General features: G+C 41.8%; 1 protein-coding gene across 5 annotated transcripts in view; it reads left to right on the top strand.

Annotated features, from left to right (window-relative positions):
* GDPD1 (glycerophosphodiester phosphodiesterase domain containing 1) overlaps positions 1–19,690 on the top strand; it is a 59,939-nt gene that overhangs the window by 26,565 nt on the left and 13,684 nt on the right. For 4 of the 5 annotated variants that reach the window (XM_005583866.4, XM_074019109.1, XM_045376073.3 and 1 more), the window contains 4 exons: positions 1,365–1,500; positions 5,434–5,479; positions 14,550–14,668; positions 15,174–15,263. In XM_005583866.4, coding sequence (XP_005583923.1) covers positions 1,365–1,500; positions 5,434–5,479; positions 14,550–14,668; positions 15,174–15,263 — 391 coding nt within the window. The remainder of the gene's footprint in view (positions 1–1,364; positions 1,501–5,433; positions 5,480–14,549; positions 14,669–15,173; positions 15,264–19,690) is intronic. The other variant, XM_074019110.1, reaches the window with a different exon arrangement.

The following is a 19,690-nucleotide window of genomic DNA, read 5'->3' as shown; positions in this document are numbered from 1 at the left end:
GGTTTTTTTCTGTTTGTTTGTTACGTTTTTTGAGATGGAGTCTCGCTGTGTTGCCCAGGCTGGAGTGCAGTGGTATGATCTCGGCTCACCACAGCCTCCGCCTCCTGGGTTCAAGCGATTCTTCTGCCTCAGCCTCCCGACTAACTGGGACTACAGGCCTGAGCCACAGTGCCCTGCCAATTTGTGTGTGTGTGTGTGTGTGTGTGTGTGGTTTTTTTTTCTTTTTGAGATGGAGTCTCGCTCTGTCACCAGGCTGGAGTGCAGTGGCGTGATCTTGGCTCACTGCAACCTCTGCCTCCCAGATTCAAGCGATTCTCCTGCCTCAGCCTCCGGAGTAGCTGGGACCACTGGCGTGTTCCACCACGCCCGGCTAATTTTTTGTATTTTAGTAGGGACAAAGTTTCACCATGTTGACCAGGATAGTTTCAATCTCTTGACCTTGTGATCCACCCACCTTGGCCTCCCAAAGTGCTGGGATTACAGGCCTGAGACACCGTGCCCGGCCAATTTTTTTGTATTTTTAGTAGAGATGGGATTTCACCTTGTTGGCCAGGCAAGTCTCAAAACTCCTGACCTCAGGTGATCCGCTCGCCTTGGCCTCCCAAAGTGCTGGGATTACAGGTGTAAGCCACTGCGCCTGGCCAATTTGGATGCTTTTATTAATTTTTTCTTGCCTAATTGCTAGAGCTTTCAATACTACGTTAAATCAAAGTAATAAAAGTGGCCAGGTGCAGTGGCTCATACTTTTAAACCTAGCACTTTGGGAGGCTGCAGCAGGAGGATCACATGAGCCCAGTAAAAAATTAGCTGGGCACAGTGGCATCCATTTGTAGTTCTAGCTACTCAGTAGGCTGAGACAGGAGGATCACTTAAGCCCAGGAGTTTGAGGATGCAATGAGCCATGATCATGCCATTGCACTCCAGCCTGGGCAACAGAGCAAGACTCTGTCTCAAAAAAATAAAATAAATAAAAATAAAAGCAAGCATCCTTGTCTTGTTATTTAATCCTTTCATTTTATAGAAGTGAAAATGTAGTCCCTGAGAGAAGAATTTATTTGCCCAAAGTTATGCAAGTTCACAGCAAAGCAGGAGTTAATATCAAATCTCTTAACTTCAGATTCAGTATTCTGTTATATTCAGTTGAAGAATTAAGGATAACTGGTTATGGAAAGGAGGCAACATGATTCTTTTATTCTCAGTTCACTTAGAATATTTTCATGTGAATAAGTCATACTAGGTGATGGTAGTGAGATATTTTAATATTATGGGATTTTGGATTTGTAACTCTGAATTGTTAGATCTGATGTGTGTAACCTAAATGTATACTTAAGTGTCAGAATGTCATTCTTCTTTTATTTCTTCAGTGCGGTTAAAATCGGAACTGATATGCTAGAATTGGACTGCCATATCACAAAAGATGAACAAGTTGTAGTGTCACATGATGAGAATCTAAAGAGAGCAACTGGGGTCAATGTAAACATCTCTGATCTCAAATACTGTGTAAGTAAAAATGCATGATAAACTAAGAGCTAATAGGTGTCATGGCCTGTAATATTTTTTTAAAAAATAGTGAATATCAGATATTGCTTCAGTAAAAAATTTCTAATATTATTTAAATACTGATTAAATACTAAATGTCAAAGGAAATTTTTAAAAACTATTTTGAGGCCAAGTGTGCTGGCTCATGCCTGTAATTCCAGCACTTTGGGAGGCTGAGGTGGGAGGATTGTTTGAGGCCAGGAGTTTGAGATCAGGCTGGGCAACATAGCAAGACTCCATCTTTATTAAAATATAGGAAAATTGGCTGGACACGGTGGCTCACGCCTGTAATCCCAGCACTTTGGGAGGCTGAGTCGGGTGGATCACCCAAGGTCAGGAGTTCGAGATCAGCCTGGTCAACATGGTGAAACCTCATCTCTACTAAAAATACAAAAATTAGCCAGGCATGATGTTGCACACCTGTAATCCCAGCTACTCAGGAGGCTAAGGCAGGAGAATCGCTTGAACCCAGGAGGTGGAGGTTGCAGTGAGCTGAGATGATGCCACTGCACTCCAGCCTCAGCAACAGAGCAAGACTCCATCTTAAAAAAAAAAAAAAAGGCCGGGCGCGGTGGCTCAAGCCTGTAATCCCAGCACTTTGGGAGGCCGAGACGGGCGGATCACAAGGTCAGGAGATCGAGACCATCCTGGCTAACACGGCGAAACCCCGTCTCTACTAAAAACACAAAAAATTAGCCGGGCGAGGTGGCGGCGCCTGTGGTCCCAGCTACTCGGGAGGCTGAGGCAGGAGAATGGCGGGAACCCGGGAGGCGGAGCTTGCAGTGAGCTGAGATCTGGCCACTGCACTCCAGCCTGGGCGACAGAGCGAGACTCCGTCTCAAAAAAAAAAAAAAAAAAAAAAAAAAAAAAAAGAAAGAAGGGGGGGGGAAATTGTTTAGGTATGGTGGCATATACCTATGGTCCCAGCTACTCAGGAGGCCGAGGTGGGAAGATCACTTGATCCCAGGAAGCTGAGGCTACAGTGGGCCAAGATTGTACCACTGCACTCCAGCCTGGGTGAAAGAGTGAGACCCTGTCTCAAAAACGAAATGAGGCAGGGCACAGTGGCTCTCGCCTGTAATCCCAACACTGTGGGAGACCGAGGCGGGCGGATCACCTGAGGTCAGGAGTTCGAGACCAGCCTGGCCAACATGGTGAAACCCCATCTCTACTAAAAAATACAAAAATTAGCTGGGCGTGGTGGTGCCCCTGTAATCCCAGATACTTGGGAGGCTGAGGCAGGAGAATCGCTTGAACCTGGGAGGCGGAGGTTGCAGTGAGCCAAGATTGCGCCACTGCACTCCAGCCTGGGCAAGAGTGAGCCTCTGTCTCAAGAAAAAAAAAAAAAAAAAAAGATCATTATAATGTACATATTAATTATAGTAAATACTGATGAATGGAAGGAAAAATCATGCATAAAGTTACTACCAAAAAAACACTTATGTTAACAGGATTCTACCTTATGTAGAAGGATTCTACCTTTTATGTTTTTTAGATTTGTATTCTCTCTGCGCATCATGTATGTAGAATTTTAGACACTTTAACATTATAACATGATAATGGCCGGCCTCAGTGGCTCACATCTGTAATCTCAGTACTTTGGGAGGGTGAGGCGGGCAGATCACCAGGGGTCAGGAATTCGAGACTAGCCTGGCCAACATGGCAAAACCCCGTCTCTACTAAAAATACAAAAATTAGCTGGGCAGACAGATCACCTGAGGTCAGGAGTTGGGGACCGCCCTGGCCAACATGGTGAAACCCCATCTCTACTAAAAATACAAAAATTAGCTGGGTGTGTTGGCGTGCGTCTGTAATCCTAGCTATTCAGGAGGCTGAGGTAGGAAAATCGCTTAAACCCAGGAGGCGGAGGTTGCAGTGACTGAGATCATGCCATTGCACTCCAGCCTGGGCAATGGAAAGCATGGAAAAATGTTTATCATTTATAATGTTTCCTTTTTCTTTTTTTTATTATAATGTTTCTCTTTTTTTCTTTCTTTCTTTCTTTTTTTTTTTTTAAGACGGAGTCTCACTCTTTTCAACCAGAGCGAGAGTAGCTGGGATTACAAGCGTGCACCACCACACCTGGCTAATTTTTGTGTTTTTAGTAGAGACGGGGTTTCACCATGTTGGCCAGGCTGGTCTTGAACTCCTGACCTCAGGTGATCCTCCTGCCTTGGCTTCCCAAAGTGCTGGGATTACAGGTGTGAGCCACCGTGCCCAGCCTTTTCCATGCTTTAAAGAAATTAGACTTTATTTTTTAGATAAGTTTCAGGTTTATAGCAAAATTGAGTGGAAAATACAGAGTTCCCACATACCTGCACAGTTACCACACAGACACAGGGTCCCCCGCTTTTAACAGCTGCACCAGAGTGGTACATACATTGACACAATATTATTGCTCATAGTCCATAGTTTACATTAGGGTTCACTCTTGTACATTCTGTGGTTTTGGACAAATTTATAATGATATGTATCCAGTAATTATACTATTATACAAAATGTTTCCACTGCTCTAAAAATTCTGTGTTCTGCCTATTCAGTCCCCCTTCCCTCATCCCCTGCCAACCACTGATCTTTTTACTGTTTCCATAGTTTTGTCTTTTCCAGAGTGTCATATAGTTGGAATCATACTGTATTTGACCTTTCAGATTCCATGCTTATCTTTCATAAACATTTCAAATGACTATAGCCATTCCATTGTGTGGATATATAGTTATTTTTAACCATTCTTCTATTGTTGGACATTGGATTAGCTCTAAGTTTTCACCATTATAGATAACACTGCACTGAATTTATTTTATTTTATTTTATTTCTTTTGAGACAGAGTTTCGCTCTTGCCACCCAGGCTGGAGTACAATGGTGCAATCTCGGCTCACTGCAGCCTCCACCTCCCAGGTTCAAGCAATTCTCCTGCCTCAGCCCCCCAAGTAGCTGGGATTACAGGCATGCGCCACCACACCTGCCTAATTTTTTGTATTTAGTAGAGACAGGGTTTCACCATGTTGGTCAGGCTGGTCTCGAACTCCTGACCTCAGATGATCTGCCCGCCTCAGCCTCCCAAATCGCTGGGATTATAGGGGTGAGCCACTGTGCCTGGCCTGCACTGCACAGCTTTATGCATAAAGATTAAAGCTTTCTCTATCTTTAGCTTTTTATTTTTAAAGATATATAAATATTTGTATTTATAAAAGTTATTTATATAACGTTTTCTCTATTTTAAGATTATTTCTCTAAATATACTCCCAGAAGGGAAATTATTGGGTAAAAGAACATTTGCCAGCTGGGTGCGGTGGCTCATGCCTGTAGTCCCAGTGCTTTTGGAGTCTGAGGCCTCCCAAAAGAAGGCCTCCCAAAAGGACAGATCCTTCTGAAGATCCACTGAGCTCAGACGATCAAGGCTACAGCGAGGTATAATTGTGCTACTGCACTCCAGCCCAGGCAATAGAGTGAGACCCTGTCTCAAAAATAAAATAAAATAAAATAAAAATAATATTTACTAGTATTGAGCATTATAATAATACCAAATTTGCTAATTAAATTTTAATTAACATTTCATTATTAATGAGTTTAAAGATCTATTTAATTGTTAGTTATTTTTCTTTTATTTTCATTGAATTGTGTATTCTTGACATTTTTCTACTGAAATCTTTGTATATTATTGTGAAAAGGTCTATATTAAATAGTACAGATATATTTTTTGTAGATGGCATACGTAAGTAATATGGTTAATTTGCTGTTGGGGATGTTCTGATAAAGGGTGCCTATGTAAACATGTTTTGTAGTATTTTACTCTTCTATATGTTGAAAAAGCGTATCTTTGTGTCTTAATGTAAGACATTAAAATCTTATTATTTTTTGAGAGTTAACTTTTTTTTTGATCATGTCTTTTAAAGGAGCTCCCACCTTACCTTGGCAAACTGGATGTCTCATTTCAAAGAGGTAATATTTTTTGTTTGTAGCTTAAACATTTGTGTTGAGAAGCATATGTGTGTTTTCTTGTCATAGTAAGTTCTTACTAAAAGTAACTGGCCTCTAAGCTTGTTCCCTCAGGCCTACAAATCTGAAGCCTTGAAAATTATCTGACGTGAAATTATCAGGTCCAAAGAGTTAACTGATTCATGCTACTTAAATTCACATACAGTTAATTTAAACCTGAATACTGATTGCAAGAAACATTTCACTTCTAAAGGTTCAAATTCTAGAATATTGCTGCAACTTATAGTAGTCATCCATCAAAAAAATATAATAAAAAATAAATGAAAAGGGCTGGGCACGGTGGCTCACGACTGTAATCCCAGCACTTTGAGAGGCTGAGGCAGGCAGATCACTTTAGGTCAAGAGTTTGAGACCAGCCTAGCCAACATGGCAAAACCCCATCTCTACTAAAAATACAAAAAATATTAGCCAGGCATGATGATGTGCACCTGTAATCCCGCCTACTTGGGAGGCTGAGGCAGGACAATCATTTGAACCCGGGAGGTGGAGGTTGCAGTGAGCCGAGATCGCGCCATTGCACTCCAGCCTGGCAATGAGAGCGAAACTCTGTCTAAAATGATAATAATAATAATGAAAATAAAATAAATAATAAATAAATAAATAAAAAGAAATGGAAAGGACCCCTTTCAAATCCTTTCTGGTTCCATAATATTTAATTCTGTCTTTTAGCTGCTCCATATTTTAAATGATTAAACAGACTTCTGTCGTTCAAATAAACCATTTTCTAGTCATCTTCACTTAGCAGTTTTCTTCTGAGGGAACATTTCTCACAAAGAAACATGTCCCTTGACCCAACTTGTTAGTTACTGCAGATGTTAGAATGGAAAATATACCACCTTAAGATATGTACTGAACAGATACAGGCTCCCTCATTGTCACAAGGGACGTTGTCTCACATTTTTTAGTGATTCAAATGTATAACTCAATAAAACCATAAGATGTTACATCTCATGAATCTTCGTGTGATTTAGTTGAAACCTTGGTTAAATGTCAGCTCCATTTATATTAATTTTTTAAAAGAACTGTAACTGCTCCACGAACTAGATTTAAAATTGGCCAAGCCAGGTGTGGTGACGTACACCTCTAGTCCCAGCTACTTGGGAGACTGAGTTGGGAGGCTTGTTTGAGCCCAAGAGTTGGGAGTCTAGCTTGGGCTACATAGCAAGACCCTGTCTCTAAAATTAAAAAAAAAAAAAAAAAAAAAAAAAAAAATTGACCACGGATAGGGGAATTTTTGAAAAGGAAATAAAAATCAGAAAAAGTTTAACATTAGTTATTTCTAAGGGATATTTAAACCTCAGATGTGTTTGATTTCAATTTCTAGGTAAGTTGAAGTTGTTGGTTTGAGGAAACCTTTCTTCATTCTTGTAGTTTATAGAATTATACTTGCCAAGCTATTGTAATATTTGTGTCAATTTTGGACTTGTGAAAGTTAAGAAAATTTCAGAAATGAAGTTTTTCCTATTTTTCCCTTTGTAGAGCAAAGCCAAAGAAAGCCCCATAAAAATTTAAAAATCCAGCAGATGTGGTGGCTCACACCTATAATCTCAGCAGTTTGAGAGGCCAAGGCGGGAGGGTTGCTTGAGACCAACAGTTTGAAACCAGCCTGGGCAACATAGCGAGACCCCGTCTCTAAAAAAAATATTAGCCAGTCATGGTGGCATGTGCCTATAGTCCCAGCTATTGAAGAGACTTGAGGTGGGAGGATCCCTTGAGCCTGGGAGTTGAAGGCTATAGTGAGCTATGCTCACACCACTATGCTCCAGCCTGGGTGACTGAGTGAGACCTTGTCTCAAAAAAAAAAAAAAACCTTTGAGGGAAAAAAAAGTTTAAAATTTTTCCTGGTTTTGTATGTCCCTCATAAAGTCATGAAACTGTTTCTTCTTTTTTTTGAGACAGAGTCTTGCTCTGTTGCCCAGGCTGGAGTGAAGTAGCTCAATCTCAGCTCACTGCAACCTCCACCTCCTGGGTTCAAGAGATTCTCATGCCTCAGCCACCTGAATAGCTGAGATACAGGTGCCTGCCACCACACCCGGCTAATTTTTTTATTTTTAGTAGAGATGAGGTTTCACCATGTTGGCCAGGCTGGTCTGGAATTCCTGGCCTCAATTGATTTACCTGACCCCCCTCGGCCTCCCAGAATGCTAGGATTACAAGCATGAGCCACCACACCCAGCCGGTTTTTGAATGTGAAGAGACCTTTGAGACTGTCTAATCTTGTCTTCTGTTATAGACAAGGAAATTGAAGTCTAAAGATGTAAACTAACTTAATCAAGTTCATATAATAAGGAAATAACAATGCTAGAACTTGAACTAGGTCTCTCTCTTAGCAGACCAGTGTTCAACTGTACCATACTGCCTCTCCATTGGAACACTATTCTCAAATGTTGTATTAAGAACAATGCTGTGGGTCCGGTGCAGTGGCTCATACCTGTAATCCCAGCACTTTGGGAGGCCGAGGCAGGTGGATCACCTGAGGTTAGGAGTTTGAGACCAGCCTGGCCAACATGGTGAAACCCTATTTCTACTAAAAATACAAAAATTAGCCGGGCGTGGTGACGTGCACCTGTAATCCCAGCTACTTGGGAGGCTGAGGCAGGAGAAGCACTTGAACCTGGGAGGCAGAGGTTGCAGTGAGCTGAGATCGCGCCATTGTACTCCAACCTGGACAACAAGAGCAAGACTCTGTCTCAAAAAAAAAAAAAAAAAGGAACAATGCTGTGGGGAAAAAAAAAGAACAACACTGTGTACTGTCAAGTTTCAGATATCTGAAAGGAATAATAATAATTAGCTTTCCTTTTATATTGCATTCATCTCATATCATAATTGACTTTAGACTGATCCTCAGATGTGGAGTTGACTGCATTTAGAACAGACTAATAAACTGTGTGTAAAAATTTGACTCAGAACCATGGCAGTGGCTCACATCTGTAATCCCAGCACTTTGGGAGGCTAAGGCAGGAGGATCACTTGATCCCAGGAGTTCGAGACCGGCCTGGGCCACATACAGAGACTCCATCTTTACAAAGATAATAAAAATAATATTAGCCAGGCATGGTGGTATGCACCTGTGGTCCTAGCTAGGGAGGCTGAGGTGGGGGGATTGCTGAGCCCAGGAGGTGGAGGCTGCAGTGAGCCTTGATTGTGTCACTGCACAAAGTGAGATTCTGTCTCAGAAAAAAAAGAAAAAAGAAAAAGAGAAAAGAAAACAAGAAACTTGACTCAGATTTGTCAAAAAGTGGTTCCGTTTTTTCTATCCTATTCCCTTGCATAGAATTCTTGCTTACCAGGCCAGGCACAGTGGCTCACACCTGTAATCCCAGCACTTTGGGAGGCCGAGGCAGGTGGATCACTTGAGGTTAGGAGTTTGAGACCAGCTTGGCCAACATGGCGAAACCCTGTCTCTACTAAAAATACAAAAATTTTAAAATTTTTATTTTTGTTTTTTGAGATGAACTTTTGCTTCTGTCGCCCAGTGGCACAATCTCAGCTCACTGCAACGGCTGCCTCCCAGGTTCAAGCGATCCTCCTGCCTCAGCCTCCCGTGTAGTTGGGATTACAGATGCCCTCCACCACTCCCAACTAATTTTTGTATTTTTAGTAGAGACGAGGTTTCACCACGTTGGCCAGGCTGGTCTTGAATTCCTGACCTCAGGTGATCCGCCTACCTCTTTGTCCCAAAGGGCTGGGATTAGTCATGAGCCACCATGCCTAGCCAAAATACAAAAATTAGCCAGGTGTGGTGCTGCACACCTGTAGTCCCAGCTACTTGGGAGGCTGAGGCTGGAGAATCACTTGAACCCGGGAGGCAGAGGTTGCAGTGAGCCAAGATCATGCCATTGCACTCCAGCCTGGGCAACAGAGCAAGACTGTCTCAAAAAAAAAAAAAAAAAAAAAAAAATGCTGAATTGGCCTGACACAGTGGCTCACACCTGTAATCCTCAAACTTTGGGAGGTCGAGGCAGGAAGATCCCTGAGGTCAGGAGCTCGAGACCAGCCTGGCCAATGTGGTGAAACCCCATCTCTACTAAAAATACAAAAATTAGCTGGACATGGTGGCATGTGCCTGTTCTCCCAGCTACTTCGGAGACTGAGGCAGGAGAATCGCTTGAACTGGGAGATGGAGATTGCAGTGAGCTGAGATCATGCCACTGCACTTCAGCCTGGGCAACAGAGCGAGACTTTGTCTCAAACAAAACAAAACAAAAAAAAAGTGTTAACCAAAGGGTTTGTTATTATCTATCCCAATTAGTTGAAAGTAACCTTTTTTTTTTTTTTTCACGGAAAACGCATAATTTGGATAATCTAGAGTTGACTATAATTATCATTTTAGAGTTCCCCAAATAGTGAAAACTATTTAGTGGCCCCTAACTTGCATAGGGGCCACTATTCCATCAACCAACACATCCTATGGCATACTCCTTGTCTATTTTTCCTATTTCCTATTATTTTCCTCTTTTCTTTTTATAGTCCACCACTTCCTAGCTGGTTACCTTCTGCCTAGAAAAATACTGGGGCAAACTTCTCTTTTTCCACATGTTTTTCTACATTCTAAACTGGCTGAGGCATCTAATTTATGCTTTTTTTTTTTTTGAGACGGAGTCTCGCTCTGTCGCCCAGGCTGGAGTGCAGTGGCCGGATCTCGGCTCACTGCAAGCTCCGCCTCCCGGGTTCACGCCATTCTCCTGCCTCAGCCTCCCAAGTAGCTGGAATTACAGGCGCCCGCCACCTCGCCCGGCTAGTTTTTTGTATTTTTTAGTAGAGATGGGGTTTCACCGTGTTAGCCAGGATGTCTCGATCTCCTGACCTTGTGATCCACCCGTCTTGGCCTCCCAAAGTGCTGGGATTACAGGCTTGAGCCACCGCGCCCGGCCGCATTATTATTTTTAAGTAGAGATCGGGTCTCGATATTGTTGGTCCGATGGGTCTTGAATTCTTGGCCTCAAGCAATCTTCCTGCCTCAACCTTACAAAGTGCTGAGATTCCAGGAGTGAGCCACTGCACCTGGCCTAATATTTGTATCTTTACATCACTATAGCACTTTTTTTTTTCTCAGCACGCATTTTAGTTTTCTCATTCCCTCGCTGTTAGATAGAATATTCTTATGTGTTATTTTGCTGTTCCAAAGTTAGTTTCATCTGTTTGACCTTTTTTGTAAACTGATTCTTACATGCATCGTACTTGACTGCTAAATTAATTTTTTAATTTGCCCACACCGTGACAAAAAGGCAGTCTTCCTTATGAGCTTCAAGCATGAAGTCCCAGAGAAAGACACTGATTGGCTCACCTTGGGTCATGTGGCCATCTTGAAGAAAAGAAGTGGGCTATTATGATTATATGCCCACCCCCGAGGGTGAATGGGCAGTGGGTAGTGTGTTGACAGCCCTATCGGAACAATGTGAGATAAGGAGATACGATGTGAAATACAGGTTTCCAAAGGAAGGAAGAATATTGGTGGCTAATGCCTATAATCCCAGCATTCAAGGAGGCCATGGTGAGAGGATCCCTTGAGGCCAGGAATTCAAGGCCAACCTGGTCAATAAAGCAAGGCTTCATCTCTACTTAAAAAATAAAGGGGGGTGGGGGAGCCAGGCATGGTGGCTCACGCCTGTAATCCCAACACTTTGGGAGGCCAAGGTGGGCAGATCACCTGAGGTTGGGAGTTCAAGACCAGCCTGACCAACATGGAGAAACCCTATCTTTACTAAAAATACAAAATTAGCCAGGCGTCGTGGGGCAGATGCCTGTAATCCCAGGTACTCCAGAGACTAAGGCAGGAGAATTGCTTGAACCCTGGAGGCGGAGGTTGTGGTGAGCCGAGATGGCACCGCTGCACTACAGGCTGGGCAACAGAGCGAGACTCCGTCTCCAAAAAAAAAAAAGAAGAAAAGAAAAAGCCGGGTAAGGTGGCACATGCCTCTAATCTCAGCTATTCGGAGGCTGAGGCAGGAGGATCACTGGAGCTGAGTTCAAGGCTGCTGTGAGCTGTGGTCATGCCACTGCACTCCAGCCTGGGTGACAGATTGAGACCCTGTCTCAAAAAAAAAAAATATATATATATATATATATATATATATATATATATATATGTATGTATATGTATACAAGCTATCTACTATAAACATAATTTTTAAAGTTTAATTATGTAGCCTATGGTAAGTTCAAACTCTTTCAGTTATAAGTGTTAGATATACATCTCAAGATAGCTTAAGAAAAAAATTTTAAAAAGAATGTATTGGCTTTCATAATTAGAAAGTCCAGGGGTTATATGCCCTCAGACATGACTGATTCCAGTTGCTCAAGCAATAATTGGTCTCTCTCTATCTCCGTTTCTTGCTTTTGCTTTCATTTGTGTTAGCTTTGCTTTTAGGGACACCCTTTCCACAGAGATGAACTCTTGGCAGCTTGTACATGATCCATTCAGCAAAGGATTTCAAGAGGCCTTCTCTCCCAGTGTCCATATTGTTATGCTTAACAGGTTAGACTGGTCATATATTTAGTCTGTGGTCAGAGAGGCAGAGCCAATAATTGCCAGTCCTATCAGAGTAACCCAGACCCCCGTCAGAATTACAAGAAGTATAGTAACAGACTTCCTTTTTTCCTCTTTAATGTACATGCTGCTTTTCACATAGGTTCTAATTATAAATAATTTAATTTTCTGACATGGATTTCATTTACTTTTTGATAATGCATTTTTTTGATTTGCTGTATAATAAGATGGAATAAAGGATTTTTCACCAGTTTGTTATTTGCAGATTAGCGGAATTGAAGTTTTGGGTGGAAGCAGAACAATTTTTACAATAGTTGTATAGTATGTATAGTAAATTATATAAATGATTAGAGTCATTAGAGTCAAAAGGGACTAGAGAGCCAGGTGTGGTGGCTCACACCTGTAATCCCAGCACTTAGGGAGGCTGAGGTGGCAGGTTTGCTTGAGATCAGGGGTTCAAGACCAGCCTGGGCAAAATACAGTGAGACCCTGTTGCTACAAAAAATAAAACAAGGCCGGGCGCGGTGGCTCAAGCCTGTAATCCCAGCACTTTGGGAGGCCGAGATGGGCGGATCACAAGGTCAGGAGATCGAGACCATCCTGGCTAACACAGTGAAACCCCGTCTCTACTAAAAAATACAAAAAAAAAAAAACTAGCCGGGCGAGGTGGTGGGCGCCTGTAGTCCCGGCTACTCGGGAAGCTGAGGCAGGAGAATGGCGTAAACCCGGGAGACGGAGCTTGCAGTGAGCTGAGATCCGGCCACTGCCCTCCAGCCTGGATGACAATCTTTTTTTTCTGTCTCAAAAAAAAAAATTAAAAATTAAAAAACAAAAAAACAAAAAATAGGCCAGGTGCAGTGGCTCACGCTTGTAATCCCAGCACTTTGGGAGGCCGAGGCTGCTGGATCACTGGAGGCCAGGAGTTTGAGACCAGCCTGGCCAACATGGTGAAACCCCGCCTCTACTAAAATTACAAAAATGTAGCCAGTTGTGGTGCCAGGCACCTGTAATCCCAGCTACTCAGGAGGCTGAAGCAGAATTGCTTGAACCCGGGAGGCGGAGGTTGCAGTGAGCTGAGATCACACCACTGCACTCCAGCCTGGGCAACAACATCGAAAATCCATCTCAAAAAAAAAAAATGTGTATATATATATATATAGAGAGAGAGAGAGAGAGAGATATGTATATATACTCTATATATAGAGAGTATATAGTATATATATTATATACAGTATATATATTATATATTATATATATAATATGTGTGTGTGTATATATATATATATAGAGAGAGAGATGGGCGTGGTGGTGCGTGCCTGTCGTCCCAAAGGATTGCTGGAGTGTGGGAGGCTGCAGTGAGTCATCATGCTACTGCACCCCAACCTTGGCTATGAGCAAGATCCTGTCTCAAAAACACAACAAAAAAGGGCTGAGTACGTGGTTCATGCCTGTAATCCCAGCCCTTTGGGAGGCCGAGGTGGGCATATCACTTGAACACAGGATTTTGAGACCAGCCTGGCCAAATCCAAAACCCCATCTCTACAAAAACTACAAAAAAATTAGCCGAGCATGGTGGTGTTCCTGTAGTTCCAGCTACTCAGGAGGCTAAAGTGGGAGGATCACTTGAGCCCAGAAGGCAGAGGTTGCAGTGAGCCGAGATTGTGTCACTGCACTCCAGTCTGGGTGACCGAGTGAGACCCTGTCTCAAACAAACAACCAACCAACCAACCAAAGGGACTAGAGAAAGACTAAAGAAAATAATCCTCAGGAAATATAAACAACAATTAAAGTCCCCTTCTAATTTTCTCATTACTTGAATTTTCTTTGAATAACTGCATTCATATAATTCTTCAACACATTACTGATTTAGTGTATACTTCCCTTGCCTGAATGTTATTTTTAATCTCTGAAAAAGTCAATGATGATATAGCAAAACTTTAGAAACAATCTCAGTATCTACTAGTAGGGAAATGGTTAAATTAAAATAAATTATTGTATAGCTACTCAATGGAGTATTCTGACACCTTTTAAAAAATTATGATAGAATCAGATCAGTGGATTGTATCAATGTCAGTATCATGGTTGTGATATCGTTCTATAGATCTGCAAGAAGGTTACCACTGGGAAGTCTGGATAAAGGGTACATGGACCCTATTATTTCTTACAATTGATTGTGAGTCTGTAGTTATCTCAAAATAAAAAATTAATAAAAAATAAATCATAATCATAAGCACAGTAAATCAACAGGAAAATACTTATTTTTATGTGAAAATATCAAGTTAAAATCTGTAGCATATCATATTATTACTATATTAAATCATGCATAGGAAAAAAGAGTAGAGAAAGTACACCAAATGGTCATAGCGTTTATATCTAAGTTGTTGGATTTACATGATTTTTTTCTTCTCTATACTTTTTCTTATTTTGTAAATGTCCTTTAATGAATATATTCTATACCTTTTCTAGTCATCAAAAAGCAAAACTTGTATTTTAAAAATACATTTAAAAATCTTGCTTTCTCAGCATGCCAATGTGAAGGAAAAGATAACCGAATTCCATTACTGAAGGAAGTTTTTGAGGCCTTTCCTAACACTCCCATTAACATCGATATCAAAGTCAACAACAATGTGCTGATTAAGAAGGTACTCAAGGCATTGCCTCCTCTGGGTGTGTTGCATCCTATTTCACAAACTAAATAAGGTTAGAGTAGGTGACTGCATAGATTGATAATGCTCAAGGAAATGTGATACCCTAGGGATCAGCATTGTTTTAAATAATGCCCTAGCAGAAGAGATCATGTTACTGTAGGAGAGCCTATTTTCAGAGAGAGTTGGCGTGTCATGGATAAAGTATTCTTGTATGAACCAGTCATTCTGGCATTTATATAATTATCTTCTAGTTTAACTTGTTTCATTCGTGGTTAGTTTATGTCAAATTACTAAATAACTGTATTCTGTTAAATAAATTATATAATGATATAATGTGAATAAATTTTGCATTTTATAAAATATTCTAAATTTACATAGTATTCTTCTAAAATATTATGCTATTCATTGACAGAGAGTCAATCCTAATTCATTTTTTAAGTGAAATGTTAGTGGATTTGCAAATAGGCACATGCATAAAATTTTGAATTTTCACATGTAGGTTTCAGAGTTGGTGAAGCAGTATAATCGCGAACACATAACAGTGTGGGGTAATGCCAATTATGAAATTGTAGAAAAGTGCTACAAAGAGGTAAGCTTCAAAAATTATACAGAATTGTCTATTTTTGTTGTTGTTTTTGTATCTATAAATGATAAGTTATTATACTAATAATTTTTTTTTCTTTTTCTCATTTTTAGAGATAGGGTCTCACTCTGTCACCCAGGCTAGAGTGCAGTGGTGCAGTCATAGCTTACTGTAGCCTCAAACTCCTGGGCTCAAGTGATCCTCCTGCCTCAGCCTCCCAAGTAACTGGGACTCCAGGCACACACCACTGCACCTAGCTAATTTTTAAATCTTTAGTAGAGATGAGGTCTCACTATGTTACCCACTCTGATCTCAAACTCTTGGACTCAAGCAATCCTCCTACCTTGGCTTCCCAAAGTGCTGGGATTACAGGTGTGAGCCACTGTGCCCGGCCCCTATTACAGTAATAATTTTTAAAACTTACCTTATTTCAGACTGGGCACAGTGGCTCACGCCTGTAATCCCAACACTTTGGGAGGCCAAGGCGGGCAGATCACCTGAGGTCAGGAGTTTGAGATTAGCCTGGCCAACATGGCAAAACCACGTCTCTATTAAAAATACAAAAATTAGCTGGGCATGGTGGCACGTGCCTGTAGTCCCACCTACTCGCGAGGCTGAGACAGAAGAATCGCTTGAACCCGGGAAGCTGGGTGACAGAGCCAGACTCTGTCTCCAAAAACAAAAAAAAACTTATCTTATTTCATAACCTTCATACACAGGTAGATGGTACTGGGTGGAAGCAACTAGCCAGAAGTTTAATATAGTAGAGGTAATGGATTTGGACCTAGCAATATAAGATCAATGCAGTTGAACTGGTTCAAGGAATTATTATTTTCACATGTTAGTGTTAGTTGCTTACCAATATTTCATTATGTGTATTAAAGGAAAAAATATGGTTTCTATCTTTTAATCACTGTCTTGTGTTAGGTAACTGAAATTTTTTGTGTAATTTTGAGTTAAATTATTTAGCTGGGCACGGTGGCTCATGCCTGTAATCTCAGCACTTTGGGAGGCCAAAGTGGGAGGATTGCTTGAGCCCAGGTGTTTGAGACCAGCCTGGACAACATAGTGAGACCCCCTGTCTGTTATTATTATTATTAATTATTTTTAATTTTCTTTTGCCTGTGACACAGCCCTTAGGAAATCCTGAGAACACGTGCCCTATTTTTTTTTTTTAAAGAAAGAAATTAGTTAAGGGGTGAAGATCGCTTGAGACCAGGAATTCGAGACCAGCCTGGGCAACATAGTAAGACTTCCAACTCTATTAAAAAAAAAAAAAAAAGTGCTGGGCACGGTGGCTCGCCCCTGTAATCCCAGCACTTTGGGAGGCCGAGGCAGGCGGATCACCTGAGGTCAGGAGTTCAAGACCAGCCTGGCGAACATGGTGAAACCCTGTCTCTATTAAAAATACAAAAAATAGCTGGGCGTGGTGGCGTGCTCCTGTAATCCCAGCTTCTAGGGAGGCTGAGGCAGGAGAATTGCTTGAACCTGGGAAGCAGAGACTGCAGTGAGCTGAGATCGCGCCACTGCACTCCAGCCTGAGGGACAGAGCAAGACTCCATCTCAAAAAAAAAAAATAAAGAAAGAAAGGAAAAGAAATTATTTAGGGTCAGGCTAAGTGGCTCACACCCCTGTAATCCCAGCACTTCGGGAGGCCAAGGCGGACAGATCACTTTGAGCTCAGGAGTTCGAGACCAGCCTAGGGAACATGAGGAAACCCTGTCTCTACTAAAAATACAAAAACTAGCGAGGCATGGTGGCACGTGCCTGTAGTCTCAGCTACTTGGGAAGCTGAGGTGGAACGATGGCTTGAGCTTGGTAGACAGAGGTTGCAGTAAGCCAAGATCCTGCCACTGTACTCCAGCCTGGGTGACAAAGCCAGACCCTGTCTCAAAAAAAAATCCTGTTATCTTTAAGAAAAAAAATACAGAAAAAAATTCGGTTCCTCAACTCTATAACTTCCAAATAGATTTAAGCAAGTTAAGCCAAGATCATGCAAGATCATGATTATTAAGCAAGATATAAAAGCAGGACCATCTACCCACTGAAAATTTTCTGGTTAAAAAAATATGTCGGCCGGGCGCAGTGGCTCACATCTGTAATCCCAGCACTTTGGGAGGCCAAGGCAGGTGGATCACCTGAGGTCAGGAGTTCAAGACCAGTCTGGCCAACATGGTGAAACCCCATCTCTACTAAAAATACAAACATTAGCTGGGCATGGTGGCGCGCACCTGTAATCCCAGGAACTCAGGAGGCTGAGGCAGGAGAATGGCTAGAACCCAGGAGGCAGAGGTTGCAATGAACTGGGATCGCACCACTGCACTCCAGCCTGGGCAACAGACTGAAACTCTGTCTCAAAAAAAAAACAAAGTGGATAAAAATTAATTTTATATGTTTTAAAAGTATAGTTAAACCTTCATAAGCAAATTTACATACATCATCAGCTAAGAGAATTTGAAATTTAAGATGTTAAAAAATCTTGAGCATTGAAGATGCTGAAATAATCTGTAATATAGAAGAAATATCATGATATAAGTAGCAATTTTCAAATACAAAGAACTCTTTGGTGGCTGATCTGAGTGTAATGGTGTTTACAATTAATTGATTACAACCAGTTACAGATTTATTTATTTCTCCACTCCCACTGCTTCATTTGACTAGCCTTAAAAAACAAACAAAACAAAAAACCTCTTTGGGCAGGCCTTCCTTCCTAGCAGAGAAGGCAAAAACATGCACAGTCAGCATCATTACAATTCAGAGTATAATTGAGATTCCCACTAAAGCAAGTAAGGTGGTGGTTGTTGTTGTTGTTGTTGTTGTTTTGGAGACTCTAGCTCAGGCTGGAGTGCAGTTGCATGATTTAGGCTCACTGCAACCTCCGTCTCCTGGGTTCAAGCAGTTATCCTGCCTCAGCTTCCCGACTAGCTGGGACTGCAGGGGCGTGCCACCATGCCCAGCTAATTTTTGTATCTTTAGTAGAGATGGGGTTTTGCCATGCTGGCCAGGCTGGTCTCGAACTCCTGACCTCAAGTGATCTGCCTGCCTCAGCCTCCCAAAGTGCTGGGATTACAAGTGTGAGCCACCATACCTGGCCTAAAGCAAGTAAGTTTTATGTGCAGCATGGCCTGAGAGATCCCAAGGTAACTGTGTACAAAAGGAGAGAACACAGTAATCACTGGGCTGAGTGGCTTTAGATTCCTAAGAACTTAGAATTTAGGCCGGGCGCGGTGGCTCAAGCCTGTAATCCCAGCACTTTGGGAGGCCGAGACGGGCGGATCACGAGGTCAGGAGATCGAGACCATCCTGGCTAACACGGTGAAACCCCGTCTCTACTAAAAAATACAAAAAACTAGCCGGGCGAAGTGGCGGGTGCCTGTAGTCCCAGCTACTCGGGAGGCTGAGGCAGGAGAATGGCGTGAACCCGAGAGGAGGAGGAGCTTGCAGTGAGCTGAGATCCGGCCACTGTACTCCAGCCTGGGTGACAGAGCAAGACTCCGTCTCAAAAAAAAAAAAAAAAAAAAAAAAAAAAGAACTTAGAATTTAGACTCTTCCATAACTCCCAGCAATCTTAGACATTTATCCCAGAAAAATGAAATATATGATTACAAAAACCTGTAAATGAATTTTTTTTAATTTAATGGTTTATTTTATTATTATTATTTAAAACAAGGTCTTGCTCTGTCACTGAGGCTGGAGTGCAGTGGTGTGATCTTGGTTCACTGCAGCCTTGACTTCCTGGGTTCAGATGGTCTCCTGTCTCAGCCTCCTGTGTAGCTTGGACCACAGGTGCATGCCACCATGCCTGGCTAATTTTTCGATTTTTTCTGCAGAGACAAGGTCTCACTTTGTTGCCCAGGTTGATCTTGAATTCTTGGCCTCAAGTGATCCTCCCACCTCAGTCTCTTGAGTAGCTGGGACTAGAGGTGTGTACCACCATGCCTGGCTAATTTTTAAATTGTTAGTGGAGATGGAGTCTCACTGTATTGGCCAGGCTGGTCTCAAACTCCTAGGCTCAAGCAATCCTCTTGTCTTGTTCTCCCAAAATGCTGAGATTACAGGCATTTTTTTTTTTTAATAAAAATATGTTACCAGGGAGATGCAGCCTTCCATGTAAAATGAAGGCACAGTCCCTAAAACCTATACATGAATGTTTATAGCAACTTTATTCATAAAAGCAAAATCCTGAAAATAGCCTAAATGACCTTCAGTGGGTAAATGACTGAACAAACTCTGACATTTCCATACAATGGAATACTATTCAGCAGTAAAAGGGAATGAACTATTGATACATGCAACGACCTGGATGGTCCTCAAAGACATTATGCTTAGTGAAAAATCAACCTCAAACTGTATTGTAGATTCCATTAACTGTAGCCTGGAAGAGCAGATTAGGGGACAGGGACTTAGGGTAGGGTAGGGTAGAGAGTGGGCAC

The sequence above is a fragment of the Macaca fascicularis genome, chromosome 16, assembly GCF_037993035.2.
Source record: "Macaca fascicularis isolate 582-1 chromosome 16, T2T-MFA8v1.1".
Classification (NCBI taxonomy): Eukaryota; Metazoa; Chordata; class Mammalia; order Primates; family Cercopithecidae; genus Macaca; species Macaca fascicularis.
The sequence above is the reverse complement of the archived record's forward strand: the minus strand, read 5'-3'. Positions and strand labels throughout refer to the sequence as shown.